The sequence below is a fragment of the Sus scrofa genome, chromosome 4 (genome assembly GCF_054392235.1).
Source record: "Sus scrofa isolate SSC_HxYL_T2T_F1_AM1 chromosome 4, Sscrofa_HxYL_maternal_Yorkshire_Landrace_v2.0, whole genome shotgun sequence".
Taxonomy (NCBI): Eukaryota; Metazoa; Chordata; class Mammalia; order Artiodactyla; family Suidae; genus Sus; species Sus scrofa.
In genome coordinates this window covers 106,577,593-106,592,552 of record NC_139386.1, presented here as the reverse complement: position 1 = coordinate 106,592,552, position 14,960 = coordinate 106,577,593, and the positions used below count along the sequence as shown (strand labels likewise).

General features: G+C 54.6%; 1 protein-coding gene across 1 annotated transcript; it reads left to right on the top strand.

The window, feature by feature from the left end:
* The first annotated feature begins 4,190 nt into the window (after positions 1-4,190).
* On the top strand, positions 4,191-11,979 carry LOC100156167 (D-3-phosphoglycerate dehydrogenase-like). The gene is made up of 6 exons (XM_001926763.5): positions 4,191-4,433; positions 8,115-8,247; positions 9,412-9,542; positions 10,288-10,525; positions 11,584-11,755; positions 11,865-11,979. The coding sequence occupies exons 1-6, from the start codon at positions 4,206-4,208 to the stop codon at positions 11,977-11,979; spliced, it is 1,017 nt and encodes a 338-aa protein (XP_001926798.5). The 5' UTR covers positions 4,191-4,205.
* The last annotated feature ends 2,981 nt before the right edge of the window (positions 11,980-14,960 follow it).

Below are 14,960 nucleotides of genomic sequence, written 5' to 3'. Positions count from 1 at the left end.
TTCCAAAAGTCATGCATTCACTCGTTAGTTCACTCAGTTAACTCCCCTGTCCCTCCCGACTCTGCGGAGGGCACGGAGAAGAGCCAGAGTGGTTCCCGCTTTAGGGGAGACAGAGACAACTTCGTTTTCCGGAAGACAGAGGACTTCCAGGTGCCCCCACAAGTCCAAGTCTCCTAGGTCTTCCATTATCTTTAGATCCTTGCCTCCACATATCTTGGTGCATTACTGCTCTAAGCCGCTTTGCTCTGTCCCCTCATGCCCTTCCACTGAGCTGTTTGCAAAGTCCGGCCATCAGTCGAAAATTCTTTGTTTCCTATCTTTGTTCTGAAGATGCCCTGGACTTCTTTCTCGATCTCAGACTGTAGCTGTCACATGGTGGTTGTGCTCTTTGCTTTCCACAAAATGCACTCCCTGGCCACTGGTACCCGACGTACGCTGTCCCGGGAATAAGACAGATGTCCTCTTTGGTCTTCACTAGAAACCTCCAGAGCAATTTTCCTCTCCTTCCTCTCAACAGCCTCCTTCTCTTCAAGCACCCGCCATCAGTTGGGACCATCTGGTGCCCTTCCTTCCTCCACTCATCTGTCGGTCTTGCTCCACTTCCCTCATTAATGAAGATTACAGCACATGGATCGGTGCCTTCCTTTCTACCCTTAATCCTCTGGGCATTAAGGCAGATGCCAGTCTTCACTTGGAGAAATCATCCATCCTGGCCTCCCACTTAAGTTCCCACTTCCACGATCTCGTCCTGCACTTGACCTCAGCCTCCCACTCACATTCACCCTCTTGACATTGTCAGTCCAGCATCTATACCACCTCTAAAGTTTTCCTTTCTTGCAGCCCAACTCTAATAACGTCATCTCCCCAGCTCACTTTTAAAGTGCCCTCACTGTTTTCTTCCCCTGGGACCACCATTGATGCCTCCACTTTTTCACCTTTTGGCGTCGTCATGACTTTTTTCTCTCTTTCCTCGGCTCAGATTACCCGTGGTGCATTACAGCAGATAACACCTGGCACACACCTTGCAATTTACTCTTTCTGTCAGACTGGCTCCGTCAACCTTCAGCTTTGAGTAAACTCACTCTTGGTCTACTCTATGCCTCTATGCCAAGGCTGAAGAGAAACACAACATGGCACTGACGGGTTAGCTTTACATTTACAAACACATATCGCAAATGGAGCCTCAGCTCAGCCTGCGGATTCTATATTTTCCTAGTGCCTTCGCTCTCCCAGTCCCGAAAGACTAGTCCCGCCTCCTCTTTTGCTTTCGGCCCACCTCCTCTGCTCCTTCTCATCAGATTACTTTGACTCCTATTTCTCTGAGATAATAGAAACAATCAGAAGAGAATGCTCTATCTCTCATGAGCAAATTCAGCAAATTGCCTGCCTTTCTGCTCCATACTCTGCCTTCCTGCAGTTCCTGTCTAGAGGAACAGCTCCTGCTCTGGATGTGTCACCACCTGTGCCCTGACTGTATTGCTCTATTCCACAGGACTACTAAAGTCCTGCAGTGGTCCCCTCTCTTCTTCCTGATTATTTCCCCTTTCTCCTAGGTAGCTCTTATCAGTCCAATCCCATCTTTAAAAACACCCTCTAGATGCTAAACCTTACCGAGTGTGCCATCAAAGCTATGCTCCTCTCATGGCGAAAGCCATGAAAATATTGTCTCTTCTCAGGGTTTCACATCCTTACTGCTCATTGTCTTTAACCAACTCATTTAGGCTCTTGTCTCCATTGTTCCATTGAAATTCCTTTCATCAAAGTCATCAGTGACTTCTTCCTTTTGGCCAGATTCAATGGTGGCTCCTGAACCTTCAGCTTATTAGACCTCTCAGGAGCACATGGCGAGTCTTCTCACTCTCTCTTTTTTGAAACACCTTTTTTCGTTTGGCTTACAGAACCTGGCAATCCCACGGGTTTCCTCTAAATCACTGGCCTATCCTCAGAGCTGCTCCTCCTCACTCTGAACCCTAAAATTGGGAGCGACCCAGCTAGTTCCCACACACTCCTGATTTCACTAAGAAAATAGATGGAACGGAACAGGAACAGTAGGCTCTTAGACAGAAAAAAAAAAGAAATTACATAATAGATCATTCTGATAACAATCAGAGCCCCAAACCTGTCAACCCAGTAAAACTTCAGTTGTTTTTGTTGGGTTAGGTATTTTAGTTATTTTTACCTTGATAAAGTAACAGGTTAAGCACTGTGCTAAGCATTGGGAATACAAGTGGATGGATGAGCTCCACTTCTTTCTCTCTTTTAAGTCATAAACTCAGCATGGACTAAGCAATTACTGAGTGCCAGGCACGATGCTAAGCAATTTTTGCTGTTATCTCGATTCTCACAACTGACATCGGTGCTATTATTACATCCATTTTGCAGAAGAGGAAACTGAGGTTTAGAAAATCTATATCACCATGCATGGCTTGAGACCTTGCCAGTGGCTGAGATGGGCTTTGAATCTAGGTTGTCCGGATATGTGCATAATCCTCCGAGCCAAGGTTCAACCACTTTGACTTGGAAAATGGCAATGTCATGCGGTTAAATCTAATATTAAGCTGTTTCTTTGAAATAAGGGAAACATGTAGGTTGAGGAAGTACCAGGAATACATGATGTAAAGTATAAATTGGGAGAAATAATAGCATGATTCCGTCGGGAGGTAGTTTTTCATATTGAACAGAAAGTAGTTGACTTAGTTAAGTAATTGTACTCAACACAATACAGTGATGGGTTTTTCTGTTAGTTGTTTAAAGAGTTGAAGGAACTAGAGTACAGCATCTGGATGCTAAAGAAGAAACCCTGAAACACTTAGATGAGCTCATATTTTTGACACTTTCCAAATGAAGACAGACATTTTTATTCTTTTTTTTTCTCTTCTGTTTACAGCCTCACCTGCCACATGTGGTAGCTCCCAGGCCAGGGGTTGAATGGGGACTGTCGCCGAGGCCTACGCCACAGCAACACCGGATCTGAGCCACATCTGTGACCTATGCTGGAGTGTGTGGCAACGCTGGATCCTTACCCACTGAGCAAGGCCAGGGATGGAAACTTCATCCTCACAGAGCTGTCAGGGTCTTAACCTGCTGAGCCACAACAGGAACTCCAGACATTTTTATTCTTGCTTTGAGATTTTTGGGTCCTTCAGCTCCCAGTCTGCAGCTCTTTAGCTGGACTGTTGATGAAAGATAGAGTGTTGATTAATCACAAAACGTGTCAGGTACTAGATAAACATTATGGATCTGAAAGTTTAGACATCTAGGGTGAATCTCAAAAAAACAATGTTTGTTTTTTAGCAATTCTGCCTAAAAAAAAAAAAAGAAAGAAAAAGAAAAAGCTGGTTTAGAAGCGCAAAATTCTAACACGCTCGACGTGTTCACAGAGGTGAGTGGCCGGCCTAGTGCTGGGGCCAGAGCGGAGCACGGCGCCCTCCCAGATGGGGAGCCCAGCTGTGCAGAGGGCTCAGCTTGGGCCTACTGTCTCTAGTGGGAGAAGTTGTGACGCCAAAAATAACACGTTTGTGGTTTGAGGAGCCCTGGCAGAGCTGGGGACAGAGGCGGCCGTGCTGTCTTCTGAGATAGACAGATTTTCAGAGGGACCTGTTCCTGATCTCATGCTAACTTTGGGGGCAGACAGAGCTGCAGATCAGGGGGGAGGATTGGGGGCAGGGACAGAAGGGTGTAAGGAACTGTCTCATACCCACTGCCCGCATCCTGCCCTCACCGCCGCCGGAATGATGATGAGTGCATTTCCAGGCAAATCCTGTTCACCCCTCTTAAAAATCCCATCCCTGGCAACAGACATCCAGGGGACAGAGCGTGGGCTTTGTGCTCAGTGGAGGGGCTCTGTGGCCTTGGCAAGTCCTGACCCTCTGAGCCCCTGTAGCACTCAGCGTCTGTTCCCTGCCCTGGGCACACTGTGCATTGGGCTTGTGGTCCTGATCATCTTTCTCAGCGTCTGGAAGCCGGGGTACACCTGACCTTGTTGGTGTTGCCGTCTCCCTAATGCATCCCCTTCTCCCTGCTCTCTTTGGCCTCCTCGTGGCCCTTATGCTCTGTGGCCGGCGCTCTGAGACCTGCGTGGCCAGAATCCACTGGGAACCGGTAGGGTCTTGGGAAGAATGACCAGAAGAGAGGGGGCTTAAGCGACATTTCCACGGGTCCTACATTGTGCCCAGTGAGCAGAAGGCTGGAAGGGGCCCTGGAGGATGGGGAAGAGGTGCCCAGGTGGGCCCCCTGTCATGTCTATAGCAGCCCACCCAGAGGAGTCTCTTTCTGGGCAGGAACCACCCCGGGACCGGGCCTTGGTGGACCACGAGAAGGTCATCAGCTGCCCCCACCTGGGCGCCAGCACGAGGGAGGCCCAGAGCCGCTGCGGGGAGGAAATCGCCATCCAGTTCGTGGACATGGTGAAGGGGAGGTCCCTGGCCGGCGTTGTAAGTGTGCCATGGGGGGCTGGGCCCAGATGGCGGGGGAGCAGCCGGAGGAGGGCGTGCTGCTGGTGGCAGTGGGGCTGAGCAGTGACCGGATGCAGTGCTGGGAGCTGGAGAGGAGGGACCCGCGTGAGCCGGCGCTCCGGGTGGGGCGGCAGGAGCTGCCCATGCTTGGCCTTGACAGCAGAGGCCGGCAGTGGGGAGCCAGCTCGGCCTGTTACAGTGCGGCCTTGCTGCTGAGATGGTGGCTTGTCCCAGGGCCCTGCCTCCAGAGAAAGGCTCCTTTGTTCTCCATAGGCCCTGGGAGTGAAGGAGGGTGGCTGGCGAGATGGCCGGATGCCTGAGGTGGGGGCGGCTGGGGGACGCCTGTGGAGAGGGCCCTGGTAGGGCGTTCTCACCTCGTGACCCGGAGCATGCGCCTGGCATCTCGTCCCTCTTAGACCCCTGGGCCGGGACACGTCCTGCCCCACAGCCTGCATCTCCCCCTCCCCCCAAAGGACCCCTCCACGCCAGCGGGCCCCCTTCCTTTCCCCTAATCATGGCTTCTTGACTGTGCTCACAGCGGGCCCTTCCTGACATGTGTTTCACCTTCACGCTGAACTTGACCTAGACTTCATTCCTGTTTCATTCGTTCGGTCTGCAGATGGTCCCTAAGCTCCTGGGGGTACCAGATACCGTCATCGCCCTGTGTGGACCTGGCGATGAATAAGGAAGGCACGACTCTGGTTTCAGGGCTCTCCCCAACCCCTCCGTGGAGACACGTTTGGCCTTTCTGGCTCCAGCCCAACCCTTGTGCAATGAGCCACGTTCTCTCTCGTTAGTAACATGTATGAGTTTGTATCTTCGTCCTTAATTAAATTCTCAGTTCTCGAAGGGCAAAAACCAAACCAAAACCAAAACAAACCCAAACCCCAAGCCAGGAGGTAAGCTTCTCTGCAGCTCGTGGGGCACTGCCCGTAGCATTTAACCAATAATGAACGAGGGTGGGAGCAGGGCCAGGGGGTGGTCCCTGACCCCTCTGGCCGACTCTCACTCAGCGTAGGGATTTTCACTTCTGAGGACAGAACTGAGACACAGGATGCTTTGTTCAACGCTGCCGGCGCTGAGTGGAGAGCCTGGCTCCCCAGGCAGTCCTGGCCTCTACCTCTCGAGAAAGGGGCCCACCGCTGCCCTGCCGCGGGCTCTTCAAGAGCCTGGTGACAGCTCGGCGGTCGACAAAGCCATGTGGTCCATCAGTGTCTGCGCCCTCCTCTCTCTGTGTGTGTCTGTGGGCTCCTCAGAGGAGGGCACAGCTTCTCGCTCCCTTTCCACCCCATGGGCTCCTGAGTGGCTCATTCCTCCCCTGGGGAGGCTGAGGGGTACCCAGGTGAGCTTGAGGTCGTGACCCTTGTGACCCTTGCCACCCAGTCTGGGCTGGCCTCATCCCTTTCCTGTCCACTCTCAAGGCAGTTTGCAGGCCTCAGCACTGCAGCCCTTGTGAGTCATTCCCGTTGTCATTGGGGAGCGGTGGCATTCCAGGCCTTTTCCTGAAGGGGACTCCTTAACACCAGCCCCATCAAGGGGACCCACAAAATGGTCCCCTCTTACATAAGAGGTCAAATCTCGTGGCCAAATAGTCAAACTTTGGGAGATCCTCTTGTGGCTCAGTGGGCTAAGAACCCGACATAGTGTCCTGAGGATACAGGTTTGATCCCTGGCCTCACTCAGTGGGTTCAGGATCTGGCATTGCCATGAGCTGTGGTGTAGGTCGCAGATGTGGCTTGGATCCCGCCTTTGTGTAGGCTGGCAGCTGCAGCTCAGATTCAGACCCTGACCTGGGAACTTCTGTATGCTACAGGTGCAGCCCTAAAAGGAAAACAAAGAAAAAAGGAGTTAAGGTTTAGACAAATTGAATGCTCCAACCACAGCGCCTGGTGGGGTAGAGTAGGCATTCGGAAAGAAAGACGCTTTGTCACCTAGGAACCCTCTCTGTCCCTTGTTCTGTACTGGGTCCTCTCTAAGAGAGCTCACGTCTTCTCTAACCACAGGCACAGACGAGCCTTAGGGTCAGGTTGATGCCCAAAGGCACTGGCTCTTCCCGGAGCCTCTTGCTCATCCTCTGGAGGCCACGGAACGCGCCTGTTACTTGGCCAGCCTGTGATGCGCATGGCCTGGCCCGCACGGGGGCAGAACCAGGCGTAGTGCCGCCTTGGTGGCTTCTCAGTCCAGTGCTTTTCCTCTGGCTGCTGTAGGCGCTCGCCCCCAGCTGTCGCCTGGCGCTGCAGCCCTGGGCTCCTTCCTTCCTCTGGTCCTCGGAGAGGCCAGAGGGGAGCTTGGCCACAGGGAGCTCTCCCACCAGGCCACCCCTCACACCCAAAGGTGCCCTGGGGAGTCCTGCCTCCTCGGTCGTTTCCATGAGTGTCACGACTCTCTCTTCTCTAATTTTCTGCCCGTTGTGTCTTTACGAAAACAGGAGTAGAAGTGGCCTTTGCATTACATCTAATAAGTGCCTGATTGATTTGCGGCCAACCCCAGGTTTCTGATTAATTCCTTCTTAGATGGGTCTCTTTGTAAGTCACCTCCGTCAGAGTGGCCGCTTCATTCAGAGCCACAACATCTCGAGCCACGAGATGGAAGAGACGTTTTGATCCAGGATGAGCTGGCTTTGTTTTCAAGCCCCTCGTGGGGGTCTAGCCAGCCAGACCTTGGATTTATCACATTAGAGGATGGTGTGGCTTCTGCCTCCGTCCACCTGCCCAGCACGCCTGGGGTAGAGAAGTTCACCGGAATCACCATTTGAAGACTGATAGCATATCAGAAGTGTAGGAACCCAGGCTTTTAAATTGTGATATTTGGATAGAACGTTTTGTGACAAGGTAAAAACATCTATTTTTTTTGGCTGCCCCTCCTCTCCCCGCCCCCATGGCATGTGGAAGTTCCAGGGCCAGGGATTGGCCCATCATCCCTACGACAGGGACAATGCTGAATTCCCTAGCCCACTGAGCCCAGGGAACATCTAAAAACACATTTAAAAAAAGTCAAGAGAGAGGAGCTCCCGTGGTGGCACAATGGGATCACTGGCGTTTCTGCAGCACCAGAACACAGGTTCGGTCCCTGGCCTGGCATAGTGGGTCAAAGGAGCGTGGCTAGAGCCACGGCCTAGGTTGCACCAACGGCTCACATCTGATCCCTGGCCTGGGAACTCCACATGCTGCCGGTGAAGCCAAAAAAGAACAAAAATGAATTAAAAAATCAAGATAGAAAATACAAATGAAGGCAAGTGAGCAGTGCCGTCTCAGAGGGACCCACCCCGCCATCCAAGGGATCTGTGACTCCCCATATGTTTTACGTCTCTGACATAAAATCTTCCTCCCTCTGCACAGAAAAACAAGTCCCTGGAGTGGGACAGAGGCTCAGAGAAGAGGGAGCGCCCCCCTGCACCCCCGCTGGCAATGCAAAGTGGGTCTTAGCCTGTGCCCTTTTCTGACCCTGTAGCTCTCCTCAGCTCTAGGAACAAGGTGTCGTCTTGGTGGCTTGATGGAGGTTGTCACCCCCCAGGTACCCAACGCAAGGGGGCCCCGTGCCTTCTGCTCTCCACATGGCGCTAAGTGTCCCCAGTGAGACCTCTCTGGGGGGGCTGAGTCTGGCAGGTGTGCCCTGTTGGACCCCTTCCTGGCCTCAGCCCTGCTCCCCCTCTCTCTGCAGGTAAACGCCCAGGCTCTTACCAGTGCCTTCTCTCCACACACCAAGCCTTGGATTGGTCTGGCTGAAGCTCTGGGGGCACTGATGCAAGCCTGGGCTGGGTCCCCCAAAGGGACCATCCAGGTGGTAACACAGGGTGAGCCGGGGACTCTGCAGAGGGAGGGGGAGGGTCGTGGGCCCTGCACCCCACAGGGGTGTGTCTGCTGCAGGCCACAGACCAGCGAGGGACTCGGAGGTGACCGTGTTCAGGGGACGCCACGTCTCATGTTCGGTCCGAGTGTGACTCGCTTGCTTCTGAGCGGGGCAGGAGGGGAGGGGCACAGAAAGCCATCGGGAAATATACCTGATTTTCATGCAGCTGTTTATGCAGCATTTTTAAGATGAGCAGGTTTGGGGTGCAAGAGGGACCTCCCCAAGATTCGGAGTTTCACATGAGAGGCAGGGGCATTTGTGAAGGGAGTTTGGGTGAAGCAACAGGACATTTTATTCTGCTGGTGACCTGGTTGCTCACCTGCTGTGCACCCTCCCTTCCGTGAGGCCCAGGCCCTTCTCCACTTGTGAGTTGAAAGCCGGGGCAGGTGTGTTAGGAGAGGCAGGTGGTGGGGACGTTTTGTGCTCTGTGACATTCTAGGGTGGGCTTTCAGGCAAGCAGACATACGAGGGGGCACTGGCCCGGCGGGGGAGCGGGCATGAGGCTGTGTCTCCTGTCTGTGGGGCCACAGGCTCTGGCCGCCTTTGCAGTGGGTCTCCAGAGGCATGTCCTCCATTGGCTGTTGGGCATCTAGTCACTTGGGGAGAGGTTGGGTTTGAGGCAGGTAGACCTTGAGCTTTGCCAGTACTGGGCAGGGGCAGAACCAGGGGTCCCCGCTGGCTGGGTGTCCAGGCCCCAAGGGACGAGGTGGGGAAGTGGGCACGGGTGCTTTAGTCGCCCCTTTGTGCCTCCATTTCCTGAGGCTGCCAAGGTCCTGAGTGCCAGGTAGGGGTGAGTGTAGGACGTTCTTCAAGTGCCCCCTGGGGAATGACGGGCGGGCCAGGGGCAGTGGAGTTGGGCTGAGCTGTGGAGAGGAGTTTCTTAGACCAGTGAAGAGGGTCCCTGGTGACCTGGCCTGGACCCCAGCGCGTCCCGCTGGCTGGCTCTCTGCCCCCGAACAGAAAGCAGAACCTCCCAGCAGGCTGCTGGGCAGGGTGGGGGGGCAGGACAGTGCAGAGCCGTGACCCGGAGTGTGGCCCCTGTGGTCCCCTGCCTGCCCCTGTGTTGTTCAACACACAGCACCCTTACAGTGGCATCTCTCGGTCCCAGGAACGTCCCTGAAGAATTCTGGGACCTGCCTGAGCCCCGCTGTCATTGTTGGCCTCCTGAAGGAAGCTTCCCATCGGGCGGACGTGAACTTGGTGAACGCCAAGCTGCTGGAGAAAGAGGCTGGCCTCCATGTGCGCCCCCCCGCACCCCCCCGTCTCCCTGGCCTTTTGAGAGCACCTTTCAGTTCTGCTCCTTGAGCGGGTGACAGTGTCGGCCTGAGCGGTAGCGCCTGGTTCACCTGCAAAGTGGCAAGTGAATGGGAGGGGAAGCAGGACCTCCATTTCACAGCTGGGGAGCCAGGGTGGGAGCTGGCAGGTAGCTCAGCGTGCTCACCTCTGACCCCCCACCTGTGCCAGGGCACCTGCGAACCCTGGGAGCTCGCAGCGCATCCTCTGAGCCTCTGCTGCCCTTCGGGGCTTCCCTTTGACGTCCTCCCTTCTGGTTCCCTTTTTAGATCAAAGTCTGTGGTTCTGGGCAGTAGGGCTTTCTCCCCCCACCCCCGCTCCCCTGCATCCCCGTCAGGCCCCTGGTTCTGCGCAGGAAGCAGCAGTAAGTCGGGGCCGGAGGGACCAGGCTGGATCGGCCTCGGGGACAGGCCAGCAGATCCCGGCCTTTCTCACAGCCCTGCCTCCCCCTCTTCCTCCCTCCTTCTCCCCACTTCCCACTCTCCCCTCCAGGCCATCACCTGTCCCTGGTAGATCTCTCTTTGCTCTCCCTTTAGAGAGGAAGCTCCTGGTTGGGGGCACAAGGCTTACCCATTCTCCCTCTGCCCCGGCCCCGAATTGCCGAGTGCCTTGGCCAGGCTGGACCCCCACAAGTTAGTGATTAGGCCAAAGAGGGGGTGGGCATAACTGCTTCCCTGCCTTCTCTCTGCAGGTAACCACCTCCCACAACCCTGCTGCTCCGGAGGAGCAGGGCGGTGCAGAATGCCTCCTGACCGTGGCCCTGGCAGGTGCCCCCTATCAGGCCGTGGGCTTGGTCCAGGGCACTGCACCCATGCTGCACGCACTCAACGGAGCTGTCTTCAGACCAGAAGTGCCTCTGCGCCGAGGCCTGCCCCTGCTCCTGTTCCGGGCTCAGCCCTCCAACCCTACCATGCTGCCGACCATGATTGGTGAGGAGGGGTCTGTAGGGCCGGCTGGTGCTGCCCCTGCGTCAGAGGAGGGCATGGGGGAGGCTCTGTCCTGGATTTTTGCCTCCTTCAGCCCCTCTCCACGTGTGAGGGCATCTCTGGATCTGCAGCATACAGAGGGTCTGTCATGCCGGCTTCCAGCACATCTGGAGAGTGGCTACGGAGTTCAGAGGTTAAGTGCCTTCTGTAAGGTCGCAGAGCAGGGTGGCAGGGGTAGGACCCCAGGGCCGCTGTTATTAGTCAGGCACTCATCACATTAAGGGCACCGTTTGTTTTTACTTTTTATTTTTCGTTTTTTTAAAGTTGTATTGAAGTGTAGTTGACTTACAATATTGTGATCATTTCTGCTGTGTGACGTGATTCAGTTCCACGTGCACACACATCCATTCTCTTTCAGAGTCTTTCCCATATAGATTTATCTATAGATTATCACAGGATACTGGGTAGAGTTAACTGTGCGATACAGCAGGTCCCTGTTGGCCACATTCCCCAGATCCCAGGGCGCAGTTAGAGCTGCCTGTGGCGCTCAGAGCCATGGAGTGCAGGGTCCCTTCTGACCGCAGGCCCGCTGGCCTAAGAGGGCACCCCCTCCAGCAGTGTGGGCATCTTGGACCTGCCCCCGTCCTGGTGCGGGCTTGCACTCTCTTCCAAGTTTGGCAGAAAGCATCCACAGACTTCAAAGGCCCTGCTTTCACTGCCCCTGCCTGCTGCCCAGAGGACCTTGCCCTGCTTTTCTCCCTTGCTGATGGTCTGGATAAAACTGGCAGCCAGCAAGCCTGGCGATGGCTCTCTAGCTCTTTGTGGCTGATCTTCCCCTCCGTGCCCTGCCCAGTGGTCGTGGTGTTCCGAAGCCCCCTGGAATATTGAGGGAAACTGGGCAGATCCCTTTGTTCCCTCTGTCTCAGCTCTGCAGCTCTGAGACCGTCCGTCCCCCTTGTTGCAATGTTGATCTCGGGGATCCGACTCGTGAGCCCACTCCCAGCCTCTTGCCTCTCCTTCCCCGGTGCCCTGTGCCAAGCAGGGGTTCCTTCTGCTTCCAGGCCTCCTGGCAGAAGCAAGGGTGCAGCTGCTGTCCTACCAGACCTCAGTGGTGTCGGATGGGGAGACCTGGCACGTCATGGCCATCTCCTCCCTGCTGCCCAGCCTGGAGCCCAGCAAGAGAAACTCCCCCCCACCCCCGTCCCCCGTATCCGCTCGCTGTGTTCAGAACACGTGCGTTTGGGCCTTGCCACAGCGGTCTAGACACGAACAGCAAGGTGTCTGTGCTGCTCTGACCTTGAGCAAGATGTTTAATTCCCCTAAGCCTTCGTTCCCTCATCAGTAAGAGGGATAATGATGCTCCTGGGGACTGGATGGATTGCGGAGTGGTTTATGGGAAGTGCCTGAGGCACTCGGTGAACGTGGTTTTTTCATCCCGATGCTTAAAGAGCAGATGAGCAGGTCCCACCCAGGCTCTCTTACAGAATCCCAGGCACCAAAGGGCCCTCGCTTGGCTTGTGTGGCAGTGTTCTGCCAGATCTGGACATGGGATGTCCTGACGGTGGTCAGCCCGTGCCCTCCTATTGGGAAGGGATCGTGCGTCACGTGGTACCTGGGGTGGGACCTCTGGAGCCCACTAGGAAAACAGGCAGAGATGGATGAAATTGCATGTCGTTAAAAATCTTCGTCTTCCACCTCCCAGGTTCTTTCCGCAGAAGCCCTAGACACACCATATTCTGTGCTCTGGGGTGTTCAGAAGAGCTCTAGAAACCCAGGTTACATGAGCAGCCCAATACCCCCAGGCAGGGGTGGCTTGCGAGGCATGGGACACAGTCCCTGCATCACCCCGTCCCAGGTCTGGTCTCATAAACTCTGCTAAACTTAAAAAGCCAAGGTGAGGTCTACGATCCAGCTGGTGCAGTTCACTCCTCTGTGTTTCTCTGTGGTTTGGGGCGTCTCTGCACCGCCTCACTTCACAGTGGCATTTCCTTCCTGTGCATCCTGGCTGGGAAGCAGATGTTTCACTGAAAGCTCAGGGATGCAGGAGGAAGAAACCCTGGGACAGGAGGGAACTGGCCTCCGAATGATGATTGCTGGAACTCTGAGATTTGGAAAGGGGTGTGTGTGTCTCTTCCGTGCTGTGTCTCTGGGTGTATGTGTGTGGGTGTGTATGTGTGTCTGTGTCTTTCTGTATGTGTGTGTCTCTGTGTCTCGTGTGTGTGTGCGTGCGCGCGCGCGCGCGCGCGCGTGTGTGTGTGTGTGTGTGTGTGTGTGTGTGTGTGTTTACATGGCCCTGGAGACCAGAAGTTGCCTTGTGGTCAGTGGGCTGGACCGCTCTCCACACCTGTTTTAGTGTAACGCGTTGGGGTTCTTGCTCGAGGATGAGCGAACCGGGGCTCAGTGCCCTCATCCATCCCTTCCTCTTTCCTGCTCTGGGTTGTTCTGGCTGAGTTTTTGCTCACATGAGGAAGTTCTTCACCTGCACGATAGTGGTCGACCTTAGGATGATGGTGCCCAGGAACTGGAAGAGCATTCCCTCATGTGCTGACCTTACACCGGGGGAGAAGGCTTTGTTCAGGGCCAGGAGGACTTAGTTTTAACGAAGTGGGTCCCAGAACTACCGGAGGAAGGTCTGGGGCTTAGAATCCAAGTTGCTGAAGAGGGGGAGAGGAAGGGGCTGGGAGCCTCTGTCTGTGAGGTGCTGACAATGACCAGTTCCACCCGGGTGCCCTGCAGCTAACCCAGGGCTAAGAGCCAGCTGGGCACAGGGTATGGGTGGCACCCATTCAACTGGCCAGCACCCTGATATCCTCATTGTTAAACATTTTATAATTCTTTCCCTTTCTTTCTTCCTGTTTCTTTCCTTCCTTCCTTCCTTTGCTTTCTTTTTTTCTCTCTTTTGTCTTTCGGGCCACACCTATGACACACGGAAGTTCCAGGCTAGGGGTCACATTGGAGCTGCAGCCGCATCTGCGACCTACACCACAGCTAGAGCCATGCAGGATCCCTAACCCACTGAGCGAGGCCAGGGATAGAACCCATGTCATCATGGATACTAGTCGGGTTCTTAACCCATGGAGCCATGATGGGAACTCCTCTTTGTTAAATACTTTTAATGTCACCTCCCCCGCCCCCACCACACACATTGTGTCCAAATGACTCCCGAGTGGAAGCAGGCCTGGCTCCAGCACCGGGTGACACAGAAGGTCCTGGCTGCTCAGGCCAAGGGAGACAGCAGTTTCAGCACCAACTCCCCACCAAGCACTGCCGCGATAGAAGGTGAAGCCTGGGTCCTCCTACCTCAGAGCTCAGGCGAATGTGGGTTTTTCTCCCACAACTACAGACGCTGCTCCTGAGATCTTAGGAAAGGCCTATGTCGCCCTGCCAGGGGGGCCAGCTCCTGAGGGCCCCCCGAGGGGGAGCAGGCAGTGGGTGGGCTGCTGAGCAGTGGCTACAGCTGCTGTAATAGAGCAGGATTCGGCGAGCACCACCAGGAGAGAGAGGGCCTGGGACCGGGGTCAGCTGATGCAGGATTAGTGCTCGGCTGGGGTTTATCTAGGATTTTCTGGTGCCTGCTGTGAGGAGAACATCCTGAGGCGGGCGGTGAAGTGAGTGGGGCCGGCATCTCGTTCCCTTGTGCCCAGAGTCCTGTCACCCCAGAGCCCCCCTCCCAATGCCAGCCCTTCTCCCCACCAACAGACGCCATCCCCCCTCCTCCAAAGTGCCCCTTGCTCACCGGGGCGGCTGAGGAAAGCTTCTACGAGGAAATAACTGGATGTGTCCCACTCCCCTCTGCTCTGTCCCCACCTCCCTAAACCATTGCCCTTTTATAAGAGGATCCTGGGAAAAGCAGTGCCCTAACTCCAGGGGGACAGATGATCCTCTAGGTGAGGCAACATTTCCTGCCAGGCATGGAAAACATCTTTTTTTTTTTTTTTTTTTTTTTTTGTTAAACAGGAGGAGTGAGGAATTCCCATTGTGGCACAGCGAAAATGAATCTAAGTACCATGAAGTTGAGGGTTCGATCCCTGGCCTCCCTCAGTGGGTTAAGGATCTGGCATTGCAGTGAGCTGTGGTGGAGGTCGCAGATGTGGCTCAGATCTGGTGTTGCTGTGGTTGTGGTGTAGGCCAGCAGCTGTAGCTTCGATTAGACTCCCTAGACTGGGAGCCTCCATATGCCGAGGGTGCAGCCCTAAAAAGCAGAAATAAATGAATAAATAAATAAATAAATAGATAAATAATTTTGGACCAATACTCAAAGTCCCCTCAATAAAATAAATAAATAAATAAATAAAAATAAATAAACAGGAGGCATCGAAATGTAACCTATTAACCTCTGTCCTGTGTTTACCCGTGCAGGTACTACTGACCAGGCATGCGGCCAAAGAACTTTGATCCTCAGCCCCCAAGGTCATTTCTGGCCCCCATCTGCTGACTC

What these genes read in the sequence shown, in the direction of transcription:
- LOC100156167 (XM_001926763.5), top strand. Translation starts at nt 4,206, where the DNA reads ATGGGGAAGAGGTGCCCAGGTGGGCCCCCTGTCATGTCTATAGCAGCC. An exon ending in GGAGGTCCCTGGCCGGCGTT is followed by an intron (nt 4,434 to 8,114) that starts GTAAGTGTGCCA and finishes CTCTCTCTGCAG; the next exon opens with GTAAACGCCCAGGCTCTTAC. An exon ending in CATCCAGGTGGTAACACAGG is followed by an intron (nt 8,248 to 9,411) that starts GTGAGCCGGGGA and finishes TCTCGGTCCCAG; the next exon opens with GAACGTCCCTGAAGAATTCT.